We start from the raw sequence: 20,979 nt of genomic DNA, 5'->3' as shown, positions 1-20,979 counted from the left end.
TATTCTTCGTTTCTTCGAAGATTCTAAGTAGGTGATTATTTTTAGTAACCAATGGATAGGTATTTTGTTTTGTTTAAAAAATGACCTTGCAGTTAAATATCTTGGAAAAATTAGGAGAATGAAATAAAATTTGGTTTCTTTCTTCCTAATTTTCCTTTTTCCATTATGATTCTGATATACCATACTCTGTTAGAGTATCCATGCTGCTGAAACAGTTTCTTGGCAAGGGATATACTGGGTGATTTGCCATTACCTTCTGAGCAGTTGTTCGTGCAGGAAATTGTAATTTGTTCAGGGTGCTGGTGATAGCTTGCCTACTCTTCGTCATGGACACCATGGGATCTTTCACGTCCACCAACTAATGCCGGCAGACGGGACTCTCGTTCAACGTCCATCCGAGGGACGGCACACATTGATGAATCGCCCTTCCTGAGAAACACTAGGATGACAGTTTATATCTGGGTCGATATTCAAATGCAGGCTAGACAGCTTAGAGGCAAGTGTGTGTACCTCTAGGCCATTATATATGTTTTCCCGCCTACCGGATGCAAGCCCCGCCACATCCCTCAGCAAGAGGGTGTGGAGCAGGAGCAAATTTTGGGCAGGCCAAACTCTGCCCTCTCCTCAGAAAGATGCGAGTACATATATTAATTACTAGCAAATACAACCTGTCGCTGATCTGACGGGGGTGTGAAGGGGAGGCTGGTGGAGAAAGAGAGAGGGGGAGGCAGAGAGGACTGAGGAAAGGAAGCAGCGGGGAGAGGAGGGAGGGAAGCGAGGAGTGGGTGAAGAAGGGGAAGCTAGGAAGGGGGGTCGGATGGGGAGAGCAATGCCTCATGAAACGTCGCTTTACACTGCGGGAGACAGAGACACAGACAGAGACACAGACAGAGACACAGACAGAGACACAGACAGAGACACAGACAGAGACACAGACAGAGACACAGACAGAGACACAGACAGAGACACAGACAGAGACACAGACAGAGACACAGACAGAGACACAGACAGAGACACAGACAGAGACACAGACAGACACAGACAGAGACAGACAGAGACAGACAGAGACAGACAGACAGAGACAGACAGAGACAGAGACAGAGACAGACACGGGCAGACAACGAGAGAGCGACAGAGGTGCGGGATTCGAGTGCTGAATTTTATTTGGAGGGGGGAGCGAGGAGTGGACAGAGGGAGTGGGAAGGGGTTGGGGGAGGCAGAGGAGGAAAAAAAACAAAAAACGAGATAGGTGAGTAGTGGAGATGGCGTTTGCAAAGTGAGTGATATGTTATATTTAATGACCGAACTCAAATAAAAAATTTTAAAACTCTTCAGAATATCTGTACACACGACACAACAGAGTTTGTAATGTTAACCACAGGCACATCTGCAAAAACTTTTGATATCCCAGTTCCAGAAAATTTGTGGGAACATTAACCAAAAGCATGGACTGAAAACGTAGAAGTACTGCTCACGTACAACATAATGATCCCATCGAGCATGAACATCTAAAACAAAGCATTGCCACCAGATATCAATCATACTTAGGTAGAAAAAAGAGAGAAGAAGGCATTGCTATGTGAAGTGTCAATACCAATGATTTTGGACTAAAAAATGTAGAAATCAAGAAAATGACCAAATACCAAGACCTCAAGAATGAAGTGAACAGATCGTGGAAGCTGAAGAATGCCAAAGTTGTACCACAGATAGTTAGAGCTACGGGAATGATTACAAAGAACCTCACAGAGATATTAAAAACCATCCCTGGGAATATTATTACAAACAAACTACAGTTGGAAGCTGTCCGGGACTCAGTGACTATCCTGAAGAGAGCACTTGGCACAAAACTTTGAAAGCAGAAAATTTCACAGCTTGGTCTATGAATCATGATCCCTTACTGAAATGAAGGTGGATGCTTTGAGCCCACCCTGGGAGGACTCCTTTCCACATTCTGAAACTCACAAACACACACACACACACACACACACACACACACACACACACACACACACACACACACACACACACACACACACACACACACACACACACATACTTTGAGATCTGGAAGGGCTCCATTCCACTTTTTGGAACCCCTATTCTATATGGAGATAACAGCCAACGATCAATAACCAGTAACACACACACTGTTGCCAAATGCCATTGTGGTAATCTAGTTTATGTACATACACACACGTGCTAACGTACACACACATCAGGTAAATAAAAGCGACAAACACAAAGATTTACCTTGAAACAGTGTTCATTGAAAGAGGATTTAAAGTGGGTAACAAGAGTATGGGCGTCATTGTGTCATATTGCATATCACAAGATGAGGCGTTGAATTCTGAACATTTTGGCGTTAGTTGCATGCAAATTGAATAAAAATTGACCGTGTTATCGTAAAAAGACGATTTTGACCTTTTCGTGACCTTGACCTTTGACCCGAACGATCCCAAAATCTAATCGAATGCTTCCTGGCTAATAACCAATCATCCCACCAAATTTCATGCAATTCGGTTTAATACTTTTTGAGTTATACGAATCACAAGATAATAAATAAATAAATAAATAAATAAATAAATACACGCCGACCAAAACATAACCTTTCGCAGAATGTGAAGGTAATTAACGAAATTAAATTTTAAAATGTACCAAGCCACAGAACACAAAATGTCGATCTCTACTTTTATGCCTTCACAGCTAGAACAAACATGGCGAACACCTGGTCGGATGGACCTTATTTATTCTTTTTAAAATATTTATTGATGTCGAAGTGAGAGGTGGACCACAAATGGAGATCGCACAAAGAGGTTAAACAAAGCGATGTCCTGTAAAAATAAAATTGCACATTTTTTGTGGATGAGACACCTCCCGAGGCACCCACCACACGGCACTGCGGGATCCAACAAAGGCGGAAACGTACGTCTAATCGATGTGAGATTGAAAGCACGTGTACTTTTTCCCGAAACCACCAACCAAGCAGCTTGGAGAGCACTCGCCAAGTGGCTTAAACATTCAAGCAAGCACTTCAACAAAACGGTCGATCAGATACAGCTCTCTTGGCACGCAATTGGCAATCACCGAGCTGTCATATTCAACACAACTTCCATTTGAAGTTGCACACGGATAAAGCACACAAAGAGGACCACAAAGGCTTAACTTTTAAATATAATTCTTTAAATATGGAAATCAAGTGAAAAAAAATAACAAAATGTAATTCAAAGATATAGCAATCCAAAGCAACCACAAAATGTTGGCACACACTTTTCACAGCTCAACCTGACATGAAGGAACATGAAAACATGAGGTCGATGGAGGTTTATTATTATTTATTTATTTTTCATGTGTGAATGTCGAAGTGATGGGTAGATGATGAAATCACATCGCACAAAAAGTTAAATAAAGCGATGTCTAAAAATGACATTGCACATTTTCAGCCGGCAAGGCATGACCTGAGAGACCGCCTGCCATTGTGCAGCACATTGAAAAGGTAATGGCTGGTTTCCCGTTCAGCTTGTTAAATCACTGGGTGAGGGCCAACACGGCCTGTTCCAAGTTCCGTTTTAAGTTTCGCATGGATAAAGCACGCAAAAAGAACCACAAAGGCTTAACTTTTAAATATAATTATTTAAATATGGAAATCAAGTGAAAAAAAATAACAAAATGTAATTCAAAGATATAACAATCCAAAGCGACCACAAAATGTCGGCACATGCTTTTCACAGCACAAACCCACAAGAAGGAACTCCGAAAATGAGGTCGATGGTGGATTTTTTTAATGGATGAATGTTCAAGTGATGGGTAGATGATGAAAACACATCACACAAAAAGTTAAATGAAGCGATGTCGTCTAAAAATGAAATTGCACAACATTTTCAGCCGGCGAGACACCACTCGAGAGACCACCCGCCATCGCGCAGCTCGGTCGATGTGACGTCTGTAGGTTGTTTTTTTTTAATGTGTACGTTATGTATCGATGTCAGTGACGGGTTGTATAATGGAAGAACGTACAAAAAGGAGAAACTTCCTGGAAAATAAAATTTCACATTTTCAGCGAGCCAGTGGCAATCACCGAACCGTCACGTTAAACATGCACCACCCGAAGACGCCTGAAATGTCAAAATATGTCCAAATTGTGTAGCTATGATGAACAGGTCATTAAGAAATTGTTGCGGCCTGTTCCAAGTCAAGGCATGGTTGAGCAGGCCAAAAAACATGGCGGCTTCAGACCCCAGTGAGATTACCCAGGAAATGCCTTAAGATCCCAGAGAGTGAGGTGGCCGAGGATCGCCTGATGAAGGATATAATTAAATAAGTCCATTCATTATCTTCAAAATGGGTGTTTTAATTAACCCAAACACCAAATTTTCAGTCATGCACTTCCTTGGAGTTTTCTTAGTATGCGTTCAAAGTTTCAGGCTGCTAGGTTTGATGGTTTTGGAGTTATGGAGGAGAAGCACTGACACAGACAATGACAAACACACATTGCCTTTTATTAGTATCGAAGATAGATAAAGTACAATGTGCGTATATATAGGTACATTGGGTCGATGCCTATTAAGTCCATACTAGAACGTAGTTTATTAATATCACCTGCATGTAATACAGGAAGGAAGTTGAAGTCCATCCACTTCAAATTATCATTCTATAAACATCTACTTTTAACATAAATGTACCTGAGCATTGGAGGCAAAATTTGAATGCGATGCCAAGCACTGTGTGTAAATTTTCTCTCTAATTTGCTTCTGTTAATAAAGAAGTGTAATCGACAAAAAAACATCCATGACCGAAATATATATTGGAAATGAATTGGATCTTGAAATTGTAATTGGTGCTGTACAGTAGATTGCATATGCTGCCTAGACAGAAAAGTAAAGCGAGAATGGACAGCTTCATCATGTCAAAACCAATCCTGTGGTATTTTTAACCATGTACCCATGAGCACTGCATACAGTTGTTCCAGAGGGAAAGGTAGGAATGGATAAGCCATGGTTTCATTCAAAGACATCACACATGCCTGATAGGATTGGGATGGCAGGGGGATGTCAGTGCCCTGTAAACCAGATGTGGACCAGGTAGATCGGTGGTTCTTAACCTTTTTTGAGTCATGGACCCCTTTGAGAATCTGGTGAAAGCTACGGACCCCTCCCCAGAAAAATGCACATCAGCACATAAACACAAAATTTTGCAGACAATTAATAAATTTTATTGTGTAGGAAAATTATTTCCTTCACATACCATCATAATCAGAATAAAAAAACAATCTTTACAAAGAATATATCTCACTTTTTTCATGAAAAAAAAACAATGACCATTCCCTGAATAAAATGAAATATATCCAAATTGTGCAAATTAAACAAAACATAAACTTCAATTCTGCTCAAAAGTACATTTCAGTGAGAAGGTTGTTGTTTGGCTGCAATAAGAAGATGAAATTGTGGAGTGGTCTTTGACGAGGCAACAAGCACGTCATGTTTGACATCCAATCGATTTCTACTTTTCGTTTTGATGGGAACAAGTGCTTAAAATCCTGAGTCGCAAAGATATGTGGTTGTAAACGGAATCAGAACTCCCATAGCTCGCTTTGCCAGATGAGGGTAGACTTGTGTCAAGGAACACCAAAATTCTCCAAGATTGAGTTTAACTCTTGTCATATCATTTCCTTTGTCCTTAGGTCAATGAGGTCATCTTTGGCAAGGTCTGCATCAGTAATAGTTTATATCAGCAAGGAAAGGATTACGAATCCACATTTGAACTTTAAGGTCATCTGAGCAGAAGTAACCTTCGAAAGGGTTCTGCAGGGTTTCCAGGTGTCTGCACATTTCTGCCTGCAGAGAAATTGACAGGGCTTTGTCTCTCTCGACTCCATCCTGCAGAAGCACTTCCTCCAGCATTGGAAAGTTTGCATAGTTGTCTGCCTCCAATGTCCTCTTCCACAGTGACAGCTTGGCCAAAAGAGCTTGAAGGTTTTCAGCAGCATCCATAATGGTGACTGCAGGGCCTTGAATTCGAAAGACTTACCACATTCATATGGCCAAAAATATCCTTCAAATAAGCCAAGCCGTGAATGAATTCCTCCCTATCAAACTGTTCCGAGAGTGGACTTTCCTTTTCTCTCAAAAAAAGTGAAACTTCTGCCCGAAGTTCCATCAAGCGCTTCAAGATTTGTCCTCTGGAAAGCCAGCGAACTTCTGTGTGGTAGAGAAGAACTTCATATCCTGCTCCCATTTTGTGACAAAACCTCTTGAAAACGCGATGATTCAGAGCCCTGGCTCTGATGAAGTTGACGACTTTCACAGCAGTAGACAAGACTTCTTTCAGGATTGTTGGCAGAGTCTTTGATGCCGGTGCATGCCGATGTAGAAAACAGTGAGTCACAATGACGTGAGGAGCTTCTTTCTTCACCAGAGCAGTAAAACCAGATGTGTTACCAAGAATCGCAGGTGTTCCATCTGTGCACAGAGTACCCAAATTTTTCTTCCAGTCAAAGTTTTGCTTGGCAAAGAAAATTTTCAACATTTCTAAAATGTCAATGGCCTTTGTAGTTTCCAAAAGGGGCTCACAAAATAGGAATTCTTCGTTGATGGCATCAGCGTGCACATAATGGACGAAAACAAGGAGCTGGCTACACTGAGAGATGTCAGTACTTTCATCCAGTTGCATACTGGAGGGAAATGGCGTAGCTGCCAATTCCTCCATGACCTGCTTCAAAATATTACAAGAAATATCAACTATTCTGGAATGTATGACATCATTTGACAAAGACACTGCTTCAATTTTCTTCCTCGGCTCCAATCCACAAGCCAGCTCGACCATGTCCAGGGCACGTGGCTTTACTAAAGTCTCTCCAATTGTGTGTGGCTTCTTTTGTTTGGATAATGCGATAAACAACCTTGTAGGATGCTTCAGGAGAAGACTTTTGTGTTGGGGCAATTCAAAGTTTTGGCAAAGTTCAAACCTTTTCAAATCGAGCCTTCTTTGCATGAAAAAGATCCACACTGTCTGATGTATTTTCAGGATGGACAGACGTGAGGTGTTCCTTCAGCTTTGTTGGCTTTTGTGTCCCATAACGTTCGGTGATGTAAGTAAAACCAAAAGATATGTAGGCTTCATCGAACTTCCTTTTCTTCGACATTTCCAACTTAAGCTAGGTCCACAAAAAAACAAAAATAAAAATAACAAGTCTGGAGACGGCGATGGTTCACGAGCAATGTACACGGTTCGCCTTTTTTATTTTTTGACCATCGAGGGGATGTCACAGGCAAACTGGCGGGAACCGGGAAAAACATAAATGATGAAAGTTGTAGTACTCGAAGAGCACTACTTGCATACCAACTTTCATTCGAAACAGTTGAAAACCCTAGGAGTTCGATGCCCAATTTATTGATTTTTTTTGACATTTTCTAAGTTTGTGACCTTGTGACCTTGACCTTGGGACAAAAATGAAAAATCGAGCTCCGTGGGGCGATGCATGTGCCATTGGGCTAACCAAATACCGAAACCTCTGCCAGATTCGACAAACCCCCTCGGAGAAGATGTAACTTGAAACCGGCTACCCCCTAAAAACACATGTTTTTGGGGCGTGGCTCCGCCCATAATGGGCGCACCACGCCCATTCTCTGGAAAACACAACTAGATCATGATACAAACCTTGCACCCTAATTTTATCAAGATCGGATCAAAACCCACGGAGCTATGCTCGGGACAGACAGACAGACACCCACAACGAATATAGTGGTCACTTACTGACTCGTGAACCAAAAATAATAAAACAGTGTGATGTAATTTATATGGAAAACAGTAACCAGTGAACAAAAATTAAATTAACAAGTTTAGGCCCTCTGTGTGTACGAAACATAATTGAGGCATGTTTTTCATTAAATCTCGGATCTGCTGGATCAACTGCTGATCACACACAAAACAAAACAAAAACACATTTTTCGTGACTGTGTCAAAAGGCAACAACAATGGCATGCTCAAAGGAATTGTTCACAAATCCTGGGTCCATGATATGTCAACATGAACTTGCATTAAGATCGAGTCCCCTGAAATATGAGACAAGCTCACTGATTCTACTCCGAATTAATGATAATACCCGGGTATGGGGAATGTAAATATCTTCGAATGGAAGGAACATCGAGAAAAATATGGTACCCCAATATTTATATTCAGTTTCATGCATTATTTATCTATTAAAAATATGGATGAAAGATATACAATATATTGTAATGTAGAAAATAAATGCAGATAAAAACATGGCAAGCAGGAAGGAAAACCAGAGCCAGTGCATGACGCAGGTAGATGGAAAAATTATAGTGATGGGTAATTGAATATCGAGTATAATTGAATAGGAAAAAAAAAACATGGATCTGAAGATGCTATAAAGTTTTAAACCTCACCAGCATATGAGAAGATTCCTGAGTCGTGACAAGCCGTGGGAAAGTGAGAAATAAGCATTTAATTACGGAGTGGCACTGGGTGGTGGTCGTGCAGACGACGACACCAAACTGTAAACACGAGGTCTCGCGGCCAACGCTAAAATCTGGAGCAGGGTACATTTTCTTCAATTTCTATCGTCGGGAACTCTTCTAGAAGTCATAACTTGACGACAATGGCGACTGTATGTTACCTGACTGTGTAAATTCAGTAGCATCCCATTTCAACCTACCTTACAGATATACTAGACTTAAGTAAGCAAGAATAAGTACATAACATCCTGTACATAGACAAAAAATAAAATTTTATAAAAAGCTAGCGAAAATAAATTTTCAATTATTTTTATGCGCCTGCTTCACGGACCCCCTGAAGCCCATCCACGGACCCCGAAGGGGTCCATGGATCAGAGGTTAAGAGCCCCTAAGGTAGATGATAATGTCTTCCTGAAACCTCCAGATGTAGAAATAGACTAGACTTAAGTCTGCCCCATTGCCATTGTATTTGCATGATGAAAAATGACCTTGCAGTTAATTTGGGGTACCACAGCCACCCCAACAAAATGTACACAGGCATGATACATCTCCAGCAACAATGGAATGATGCATGTGTTGCTTAGCACTTGTGAGATCTCAGGCACACCAATATCCTTACATATTTTGGGAAAAGGATGAAATGTTATTTGCAATATGCTCAATACCACACAACCTTCTTCCATTGGTTGATTTCTTATTTGCAGTGCTTCATAAGCTTTTGTAAGGGGAACTTCCTTGTGCTTCACGTTGAGGATCATGCATCGATGACCTTTGGCCAAAGCACATGTTGCTGTAAGCACATTTTGAAGTGGATGTGGGGGGTATCTTGTCTAGTGTTGAAGGTTTACATGACTTCGGATCACTGCAAAACATCTGTGAAGTGTAATTTGTTGCATATGGTTCCAGGTCTGGGCTATCCTCATCTGCTTGCAACCGGTTAGCGTTAGAGTTGTTTATTCCTTCTAACTTTGCCATTCCAGGAGCACCAAAAAATAAGAATGCCTCATCGGACATTGGTCGTTGTAGTTACTGAGACTACCTTCTTGCATGGGCAGTCAATTTCTTGCCTCTTATGACATCAATGACATCATGCTCTCCCAATGTTCTCATCAGGGAGCGATAGAAGGCCAAGGAGTGGGGAGGGGAGAGGCAGAATCTATTTGAGGGCAAAAAAGGAGAACTAGAAGGGCACTCGGTAGTGCACATACCTCCGCCACGCAATGCCTGATCCACAAGAACATATTGGGCCCAATACATTTTTGAAATATCATGCTATACCGTACCATATCGTTTTGGCATAATCTCTCAATGGTGAAGAATCACTTTAAAAAATAAATTGATCTCATATCCAGATCCGGATTCCGATCTTCACCAAAATTGAATCATTTCTTCCTTGTCTCACACCCAACATGTCCACCAAGTTTCATCCAAATCCATCCACAACTTTTTTGAGATATCGTGCTACATATTAGTTTAGCCCAATCTCTCAGTGGTGAAGAATCACTTTTTAAAATTCTAGTAGTCGGATACAGATCTGGATCTTCACCAAAATTTAATTGGTTTGTCCTTGTGACACACCCAACCTGTCCACAAAATTTCATCTGGATTCATCCACCACCTTTTGAGATATCCTGCACACAAACAAACAGACAAGCAAATGAAAAATCGTGCTGAGCACGACACTTGGCGAATTAGTTGACCTTTCCGTGTGGTGGTCCAAGCTGTAATGTCATGGAATGTGTGGTGTTTATTTGTTCGTACATTGATAAAATGATGCGACGTCACAAATAACAATTATCAGGTGCATGTTGTCATGGTAACGGCAGCAGATTGAAAATTTTCACAACTCATTTAAAGCCACCATGTGACATTCAACAACTTATCATTGGTGCTTGTTGCCTTCATTCTGATCGTAGAAAATATTTGAAAATACCGAGGAACATTGCTTTTCAACCACCTTTACGATCCCGTAATCAGGTTTGAAATATCTTGTAAAACGAAAATGTATATTTTATATGTGTGTTTTTCATGTTTTGGGTGACCCTGACCTTGACCTTGGGTCAATTTCGATTAAACTTTGTACACATGTTAATATTACATGCATAAATAGACAGTATAAGTTTCAATATAATAAGTGTAAAACTGTTTGAGAAATAGCCATGTTTAATTCACAAAATTCCCCATTGGTTTATAATGGGCGATTAATATAAAGTGATGCAGAATCCAGATCCTGATCTTGAACATCACCAAAAGTCACATATCTTTTTGCACTGTGGATTTGTATCAGCTGTTAAAATTTCATCCAAATCGGTTAAGAATCGTGATCTGTAGAACGAATAGAATTTTTTTTTAAATCACGCCAATAGCTAAAAACTTTGACGTCATACGCTTGCGAAAACTGTGCATAATTTGTACTAACATGCATTTTAAATCATTTAGATATTCCATTGAGTTTTGTTTTGGCGTCAACAGGAAGTCGCTACGACTTCCGGTCACTGTGTTATGTCCAAAAATGTGTTTTCACGTTGTGTGACGTCACGTCATGACGTTTAGTCCGATTAAGATTGGGTTTGGACGCGGACCGTCTCAGGTGGATTGCCTATCAGGTGTAAAAATTTAAGAGCGACTGGCCCAGCCGTTTGGGCTGTAGACGACCGGACAAACAAACAAACCAACAAACGGAACAGATCAACATACTTGACAAAATCGAAGATTTCACCAAGTAACAAAACAGAAAAGGGTGAAAACATAACCTCCTTCACCTTCGGTGGCGGAGGTAAAAAAGAAGAATAAGAACACCATATCCTTTCATTAATTGATTTAGGGTAGAAAAAAAAAACATCTGGAGATAAACACCAAGTTGCAAATTCAAGAAGAAGTTGAGGCCTCAAATCGGACTAAAAAAAACCAGCGTAGGAATTGCATATAGTTCATGATGCCCACGATCAAAATGAAAGTGTACCAGTCAGATGTTGCCCACCAAAAGGTCCCAATAACTGATAGCTCCCACCGACAGGAAGATTATTTTAATTAATCGTGATACTGAGAATCGTCAATCATATGAATTAGTGGTAGTGTACTGCACAGCACTGTCGCTATCTGAGCGCATTGTATATTGCTCTCTGGCAGGGAAGCTGTAGGCTCGTCAGGTAGCGTCATTTGCTGCCAGCATATTGTATTTGTGTACTAAATACGGGACTACTTCGAACTTAATATTTGGTGTACTAAATACCGGACTAATTTGAACCAGGGAATCCTTTTGAGGAAATTTTGAGGTCTGCTTCCTAAAGACTTGTGAGGGTAAAATTATTGGCAGTCAAAGGATATTTTAGAAGCCTCTTTCACTCTCTGTTAGTTCGGCAATGTCGTCGGACTTTTTCGGGCATCCGTGTGATGAGGCACTTTCTGCCCCACCGCCCCTTCAGACAAAAGGTGGGGGGGGGCAATCGCCCCTCCTCCCATGCTGGCGTGTAATGTTGTTGAATAGTTGGACACAGCCTAAACGATGGACTCAATTAGAGGAAGTGTTTGAGAAAAAAAAATTCTCTCTTTAAAATTACACAGTACAGTATATAAGTAGCTCAATGACATTTAAAAAAATATCTTATTTCAATGGAATTCATCTTCTAAATGAGACGGTTCATCAAGCATGAAATCCTCTTCATAGTATGCAGTGGGTAACATGTCCACTTTGCATTTTTCATCGATTGTAGGTCGAGATGTTCTGATTTCATTTTGATTCTTTGATGTTTTGACCAAGCAATTTAAGTACTGTACAGGGGAAAGGACTCACGATGTTATGAGAAACAGTTTGGAGGCAGATGTCAATAAAATAATTGCACGGACAGGTGTACGGAGAGATGGTTCAACAAGCATGACGAAGATGGTAAAATAAGTGGATTCTTGGATTTATGGAAACCTGAAAGCAATTTGATTTGAAAATAACCAACTGAAATTTGAAGACATAATTATTAACTTCATGCTATTCTAATGCACTTGTTTTCCCATAGATGCCTCAATCGACAATCTCAACTTCAACTACCACCACACGGAAGCGCTCTCGTCGACGTGGCCAAAATATAGAAGAACGTGAAAATGGCCTTGCCTCTTCGCCAGAACCTCGGGAGAAGAAGCCCAGAAGCTGTGGCACCAGCAGCAATAACGCAAGCAACAACAGCGGAAGGAAAAAGCGGAAAAGATCTCGTGCAAAACGACGTAGTGTCTCTCCAACGATCGATGTCGATATTCCCATTGACCCAGATGAACCGACATACTGTCTGTGTGAACAGGTTTCATATGGGGAGATGATAGGATGCGACAATCCAGACTGTCCAATTGAATGGTTCCACTTTGCTTGTGTGGGCCTCAGGCACAAGCCCAAGGGCAGATGGTTCTGTCCTAAATGCAGAGGAGACTCAGAGAAAACGATGGTGATTGAGCGGTCTGTGGTAGTTGAAAAACCGGTGGCACTTGAGAGAGCAGGATTGGAGAGGACACGTAAGGCTAGGTAACAAAGGTCCTGCCTACCTCATTTTCCTTCTTCTGTTTTACAAATTTTAACTGTTACTTTTTACTATGAATTCATTATTGAGTGGGTTTTGTGTTAATTTTATTGTTTTTCTCCATCAGGTGTTTCTCTCTCCCCCCCCCCTTTTTTTATTTCTTTTTCTTCAACCGAGTTGCGTAAAATTATTGTTATTGCCCATTGCCTCTGGCCTTGGGTTAAAGCAGTAGCACAGTGAAGCCAGTAACCCAGACTGCTACGAGATATAGCACAGTGGCTGCTACAGTGCCTTCAGAAAGTATTCACACCCCTCGACGAACGTCACATTTTGTTGTGTTACAGCCTGAATTTAAAATTGATTAAACTAGTGCGTGCCCGTACGTGCGTGGCCGTACGTGCAAAAAAATTAAAAAAATAAAACTTTCAAACCGCGTGCCAGAAACAATCACACAGGCCGTTCCTTCGCTCTCGCGTGGCCCCATGTGTGTGGCCGTACGTGCAATAAAAAAAAACTTTCAAACTGCGTGCCAGAAACAACCACACAGGCCGTTCCTTCGCCCTCGCGTGCCCATACGTGCGTGGCCGTACGTGTAAACAAAAACAAACAAAAAAAAACTTTCAAACCGCGTGCCAGAAACAACCACACAGGCTGTTCCTTCATCCTCGCGTGCCCGTACGTGCGTGGCCATACGTGTGTGGCCGTACATGCAAAAAAAAAAAACTTTCAAACAACCACACAGTCCTTCGCTCTCGTAAACAACGACTGGATTGGGGCATTGTGTTTATCTATAAATGCGCATAAGAAATCGAGAAATTATTAGAATACAGTAAGTCATCACTATCCGGAAGTCCGTACGTTGTAACCCGTAATGGGGAACGCGCTCTTTCCCCATCGGCCACGCCTACGCAGCACCGTGTCCTGTCATTGGTTTGGTAAATAAATGGCCATAACTTGGGAACCACTTGTCCGATTAATATCAAATCTTGAAAAGGCACATCCTCAGGTCCTCAGCAATATATCTGGCAAGTTTCAATTAGATCGGACCAGTGGTTGTCGAGAAACAGTGGTGACACACACACACACACACACACACACACACACACACACACACACACACACACACACACACACTGCTGGAATTATAGATAGATTAAAAATCGCTGTCACCGATCAACACAAAATACCCCAAAATGACAAAGTGAAAACATTTTTGAGAGTTTTTTTTTTTATAAATTAATTAACAATGAAAAGCTGAAATGTCTTGCATCAATAAGTATTGAACCCCTTTGCTATGACACTCCAAATTGAGCTCAGGTGCATCCAATTTCCTTTTCATCATTCTTGAGATGTCTCAACAACATGATTGGAGTCCACCTGTGGCCAATTCAATTGATTGGACAAGATTTGGAAAGAAACACACCTTTCTATATAAGGTCCCACAGTTGATAGTGCATGTCAGAGCAGAAAATCTACCATGAAGTCCAATAAACTGTCCGTATAAGGGACATTTTCACAAAAGCGGGTCAGGTAACGGTAAAGACTGCCCGAGAATTTTTATCAAGCATATATTGCCCAGTCAGTGCAGAGGCCTTATGGTGATCCTGCGTCGCTGACATCATTTGAACATTTTTCTTGGCCTTACAAGGGGTTCAAGCACTATTTCGAGAATATCAAAGAAAGTTGATTTTTGAGTTTGTTCTTTACCGTTACCTGACCCGCTTTTGTGAAAATGTCCCATAACTTCGAGATAGAATTGTGAGAAGGTATAGATATGGGGAAGGGTTTAAAACAATTTCTGGAGTGTTGAAAGTTCCCAAGAGCACTGTGAGTTCCATCATTAGGAAATTGAAAGATTATGGAACTACCCAGACTCTTTCTCGAGCTGACCGTCCGTCCAAACTGAGCAACTTGGCAAGAAGGACCTTGGTCAGGGAGGTGATCAAGAACCCAATGAACCCTTTGACAGAACTACAGAGGTCCTTGGCTGAGATGGGAGAACCTGCCAGGACAACAGTCTCTGAAGCACTTCACAAATCTTGGCTTTATGGGTTGGTGGCCAGACAGAAGCCACTCCTGAGAAAAGGCACATGACAGCATGCCTGGAGTTTGCAAAAACACACGTGAAAGACTGAGTGCATGAGGTGAAAGATTCTGTTGTCTGATTCTGTCAGACTGTCACCCATCTAAATCTTTCAGGTAAAATATTCTGTCACCCATATAACACCATCCCGACCTTGATGCATGGTGGTGACAGCTTCATGCTATGGGGGTGCTTTTCAGTGGCAGGGACTGGGAGACTTTTAAGGATAGAGGGAACAATGAATGGAGCCAAGTACAGGCAAATCCTTGAGGAGAACCTGCTTCAGAGTGCAAAAGAACTTTGACTGTGGTGAAGATTTACGTTCCAACAGGACAATGACCCCAAACACACAGCCAAAGCAACACTGGAATGGTTTCAGTACAAGAAGGTAAAAGTCACAGCCCAAGCCCAGACTTTAATCCCATTGAGAATCTGTGGAAAGACTTGAAGATTGCTGTTCACCGACGCTCCCCATCCAACTTGACAGAGCTTGAGCAAATCTGCAAGGAAGAATTAGAGAAAATCCCCAAATCTCGACGTGCAAAGTTGCTACAGACATATCCAAGAAGACTCGAAGCTGTAATCGCTGCCAAAGGCGCTTCTACAATGTACAGGGTGTTCCAAAAAGACCTGGCCAACTTTGGTTGTTAATATATTTAGTACCACAAATGACATGATGCCCTTTGCTTTGTATATTACAGAAACTCAAAAAGTTTCTCTTCAGGTCTGGTGGTTTAATGTAAAAGAAAATGGCGACTCCACACGAGAAAGTTCATTTTGTGGAATGGTTCGAGATGAGATTTGATACGCAAGTTCAGCATAATTTCCGTACAAGGTATGGAAGGAATCTGCCATTGCAGATTAGTATCAGCGAGTGGTACAAAGGGTTTTATGTTTTTTTAACACTGTCAAGGCTCGTAAGAGAGCCAACACACAGAATGTACAACAAGGGGAGCAGGAGACGAGGGGTGGGAGAGGGAAGGAAGAAAGTGTGGAACAAAGACATGAGATCTATGTGGAGGGGAGAGGGATGGGGTGGGGTACACAGGGTAAACAAGATGGACACGACAGGGAATTTCAGGTCCTTACACGACAGGGACTTTCAGGAAGAAAAGCAGGGAATTTGAAGGAGGTGGGTTTGGGGCGGATTAGCGGGGGTAGAAAAGATCGTGGTTTTGGATGGAGGAAGATAAGAGATGGTGGTGAACAGCTGTTTTGAAGACCTGGAGGGAAGAATGGGATTGAAGAGAGAGTAGGAGTTTGTTCCAAAGGCAGGAAAAATGAGGAATGAAAAAGTGAAGGTGAGCAGTGATTCTTGATTTTGGTAGTTTTACCAGAAGGGGGTTGCTGACGGACCTTGAGCGCCCAACAGAAATATAGGGGGGACGTACACTACATGGCCAAAAGTATGCGGACACCCCTTCTAATTAGTGGAATCAGATATTTCAGCCACACCCATTGCTGATAAGTGTATAAATCAAGCACACAGCCATGCAATCTCCATCGACAAACATTGCCAGAAGAATGGGCCGTACTGAATAGCTCGTTGACATTCAACGTGGCTCCGTCACAGGATGCTACCTTTCCAACAAGTCAGTTCGTCAAATTTCTGCCCTGCTAGAGCTGCCCTGGTCAACTGGAAGTGCTGTTATTGTGAAGTGGAAATGTTTAGCAGCAACAACAGCTCAGCCGCGAAGTGGTAGGCCACACAAGCTCACAGAACGGGACTGTCGAGTGCTGAAGCACGTAGTGCGGAAAAATCGTCTGTCGTCGGTTGCAACACTCACTAACGAGTTCCAAACTGACTGGAAGCAATGTCAGCACAAGGACTGTTCGTCGAGAGCTTCATGAAATGGGTTTCCATGGCCGAGCAGCCGCACACAAGCCGAAGATCACCTTGCACAATGCCAAGCGTCAGTTGGAGTGATGTAAAGCTCACCACCATTGGACTCTGGAACAGTGAAAACACGTTCTCTGGAGTGATGAATAACGCTTCATCATCTGGCAGTCCGACGGACTAATTTGGGTTTGGTGGATGCCAGGAGAATGCTACCTGCCCGAATACATAGTGCCAACTGTAAAGTTTGTTGGAGGAGGAAGAATGGTCTGGGGCTGTTTTTCATGGTTAGGGTTCAGCCCCTTAGTTCCAGTGAAGGGAAACCTTAACACTACAGCATACAATGACATTCTAGATGATTCTGTGCTTCCAACTTTGTGGCAACAGTTTGGGGAAGGCCCTTTCCTGTTTCAGAATGACAATGTCCCTGTGCACAAAGCGAAGTCCATGCAGAAATGGTTTGGCGAGATCAGTGTGGAAGAACTTGACTGGCCTCCATAGAGCCCTGACCTCAACCCCATCGAACACATTTGGGATGAATTGGAACGCAAACTGCGAGCCAGACCTAATCACCCATCAGTGCCTGACCTCACTGATGCTCTTGTGGCTGAATGGAAGCAAATCCACACAGCAATGTTCCAACATCTCGTGGAAAGCCTCCCAGAAGAATGTAGGCTGTTATCGCAGCAAAGGGGGGGACCAACTCCTTATTAATGGCCATTATTTTGGAATGAGATGTTGGACGAGCTTTTGTTGAGATGTTGGACTTTTGGTCATGTAGTGCATCTCAGACAGAGCAGGAGGGCCAGGCCGGAGAGGAGATGGCAGAAGGCAGAAAGACCACCGACCTGCCTGCAGTGAGAGAGTGAGACTCAAAGACTCAGCCTCATCGTGGGAGATACCAATGATCCTAAATGTCTTAGTTTCCACAGCGTGAAGCCGAGAAAGGTGAGAGGCGGGAGCACCAGCCCAGAGGGGAGAGCAGTACTCTGTTAGGCTGCAGACGAAAGCTTTGTATGTGGCCAGGAGCTCAGGTGTGCCAAGGAAAGATTTTGCACGACATAGGAGGCCCAGTTGGCAACTGGCTTTGGAGGCCAGCTTGGAAATGTGGTCTAAGCAGACTCTAAGTTGTCAGAAACAGAAACGTATCAGTCAACCAAGCACAAGTGCAGCAGACATTGAACGAGTGTGAGAATCACTTCAACAAAGTCCCAGAAAATCAATTTGACGTGCATCCAGAGAACTGGGACTACCAACCACCACTGTCCACAGGACTTTGCATAAAAGACTGAAACTTTATGCTTATAGGGTGCAGATTCTGCAGGAACTCAAACCAAATGACGGACCCAAACACAAGGCATTTGGCTTGGGAATGCTCAGTTGCATCGAGGATGACAAAGATTACCTGAAAACGGTGGTCATGTTCACAGTCAAAGCTTGCTTTCATGTATCAGGGAAGGTCAACCGGCACAATGTGAGGATCTGGAGCTCTAAAAAGCCCCACTTGGTCATTAAACACATACACGACAGTCCGAAGGACAATGTGTGGTATGGCCTTCTCCATGACCGCTTGGTGGGCCCATTTTTCTTTCTAGAGGATAAAGTGACCTCAACAATTTACATGAACATGTTGGAAGGATCCGCTTTCACAGATTGAAGACCTGCAACCCGATATCAACATATATCACCCTGTATGTACTAAAGTTTGTTCATGGCATTAAAAAAAAAAAAATCAGGGTATGAGGGGGTCTACGGAGGGAGTTTACAGGGGGTTTTGCCCCCCTGAAGAGGTATTTGCTTTCTTCTCAGAAACGACACACAAAATTGAAATGAAACCTGACTACAACCTTCATCACAGATGATGTACCAAAGGTTATTCACACCATTAAAAACAAGGACAAATGTGTCCAAGAGCCGCGTCCTAAAGGTTTTGTCTTCACCAGAAGAAGAACAAGAAGAGGAAGAATAATTTTAAAAAAAACAACAACTTCCGATATTTCGTCACGTCATGTCCGTCATGATCGATCTTCGTTCATGACGAGAAAATAGTGTATTTACGAAATTACAATATATTAAATGGAATAATCTTTAAATAGTAACGTGAACTTTTCGAAACTTAAAAGCAAATGTCCGAATATATTTTAAAGTTCATGATAGACGCTCTCAAAAGGCACCGTCTATGCGAGGATGTGTACAGGTGTTTAGTATTTAAGGAGATCCGGATCCTGTATATAAAACAGCCGAGTCCAAAAGGTTTTGTCTTCACAAGAAGAACAACGCCGAGCTCTCTTAGAGCAGCGTTCGCTACGCGAGACCCTGCTAAAAATCTGGGTCTAAGCAGGTTTACCAGGGGGGTTGTCCCCCAAAGTATTTTGCTTTATTCTCAGAAACTACACCCATAATTTCAAGGAAGCTTAACCAAAACTTTCATCACCCGTGATGTACCAAAGTTTGTTCACGCAATTTTAAAAACTGGGGTCGAAGGGGATTTATGGGGGAGGGGGAGGTTGCCCCCCCAAAAATAGGTATTTGCTATGACATTGGTTCATTGGTACATTTTGCTGATTTCATCCCACGTTGTATTGACTTCCTCCTCAGTATCATTACTCTACCACGTGAGTGCCTCAGGGTATTGCCCGTATTTTTAAATTAATTTGTAAAAAAATTCTAAAATCATGTTTTCACTTTGTCATTATGAGGTATTTTGTGTAGATCTGTGACAAAAAGTTAAATTTAATCTTTTTTTAAAATTCAGGCTGAAACAACAAAATGTGACAAAAAGTCAAGGGGTGTGAATACTTTCTGAAGACGCTGTAAATGGATATTGTAAATACTTCACTTTCCTTCTTGGCCCTCACTTTCACCAGCCATTATCAGTGTTGGTCTTTTGCACAATGAACTTCAGAGTAGTTCATCGTTCTTTTCTGAAATTTTCACATTTTCATACTTCCAATGGGCAGGAATATCAGTCACTCTTTCTCTTCCATCTACCACCTCCCCTCCCCCACCTTCCATCTTCTTCCCCTCATCACTCCCACTGTACCACTCACAAACCATTTTGGCATTATTATGGCAGTCATACTGATCGCATGGGGGAAAGCTTGGGGTGTAGCATGAGAAGTGTGTGGAATAGTGTGAGATGGTGTGTGAAAGTGTTTTGAGTGGCGTGTGCAGTGCTATGCAGAAAGCATTAAAATGAGAATAGTTCTGAACACGTGAAAGTGTTGAGCCAGAGGAATCGCATCTATTGCTGTTGTGAAACACCATTGAAAATGTAACATAGTATATTTGTGAAAACAGCCTGTGTTGGCAACACCATTGGAATAAAATTCAAATTGTTTTTCCTGTGGAACCTGGTATTGTCTTGTTGTCATTTCTTGTGATGTCATATAGCTTAAAAGTTTTTAGGGCGTGCCACGTATTAAAATGCAGTACATACAGTTTTCATCAATGCTGTTGTATCGACAGCCCCACTCAAAAGCGCTCCTTCACTTTTTGGTGGGAACTGGTTCAGGAATTTTTCCACGTGTTGGTCGAATCTGCAGCTGCTGCTTCCACTTCATGAAAGCTAAGTTTTCCGAACCGGATCCGTCGTGTTTTTCTCTTATATTTTTCTCCCTGTGTTGCTGTTTGTGTTTTCGTCCAGTTGCCCTGTTAAATCGTACCTTATGTCGTATTTGTCGAATTGGTTTTCATGTTGTTCAAGGCCTACTCCTCGGACAGCCACCATAAAAATGCTGCGTCCCTCTTGTAGCCCTGTTCCTCGTTTTGCTTCTTTTCCCCCTAAATATTGCACTTACCATTTCCTCAATGTTATCCGATTTCCCCTCCTGCTTCAAAAAAAAAACCCCAAACTTTATTTTTCACTCAAACTATCCCATTCCACTTGAATTTCATTCTGCCTGTACTCTATTCTCTATTTCTCAAATTTCTCCAAATAGAATCTTCTTTTTCCTTCTTACTTTAACCCTTAGATGCATGAGTGCAAAAAGATATTGCAAGAAAACAGCCAAACTGGGTCATTTTTGACCCACTTATGCATCGAAGGGTTAAAAGCATTTTGAAATGGCTCACTTTCCTTATTTC

General features: G+C 42.0%; 1 protein-coding gene across 2 annotated transcripts in view; it reads left to right on the top strand.

The window, feature by feature from the left end:
- The window catches only part of LOC147024810 (inhibitor of growth protein 1-like), a 28,927-nt gene extending 8,682 nt beyond the window's left edge, over positions 1–20,245 (top strand). Inside the window, exons 3-4 of one of the 2 annotated variants that reach the window (XM_085885105.1) lie at positions 12,482–12,978; positions 13,101–20,245. In XM_085885105.1, coding sequence (XP_085741231.1) covers positions 12,482–12,978; positions 13,101–13,158 — 555 coding nt within the window. In that variant the 3' untranslated portion in view covers positions 13,159–20,245. Of the gene's footprint in view, positions 1–12,481 lie in introns of both variants that reach the window. The other variant, XM_085885106.1, reaches the window with a different exon arrangement.
- Positions 20,246–20,979: the final 734 nt, after the last annotated feature.

The sequence above is a fragment of the Eptatretus burgeri genome, chromosome 6 (assembly GCF_056783735.1).
Source record: "Eptatretus burgeri isolate ZD-2024b chromosome 6, Ebu_testis_v1, whole genome shotgun sequence".
Lineage (NCBI taxonomy): Eukaryota > Metazoa > Chordata > Myxini > Myxiniformes > Myxinidae > Eptatretus > Eptatretus burgeri.
The sequence above is the reverse complement of the archived record's forward strand: the minus strand, read 5'-3'. Positions and strand labels throughout refer to the sequence as shown.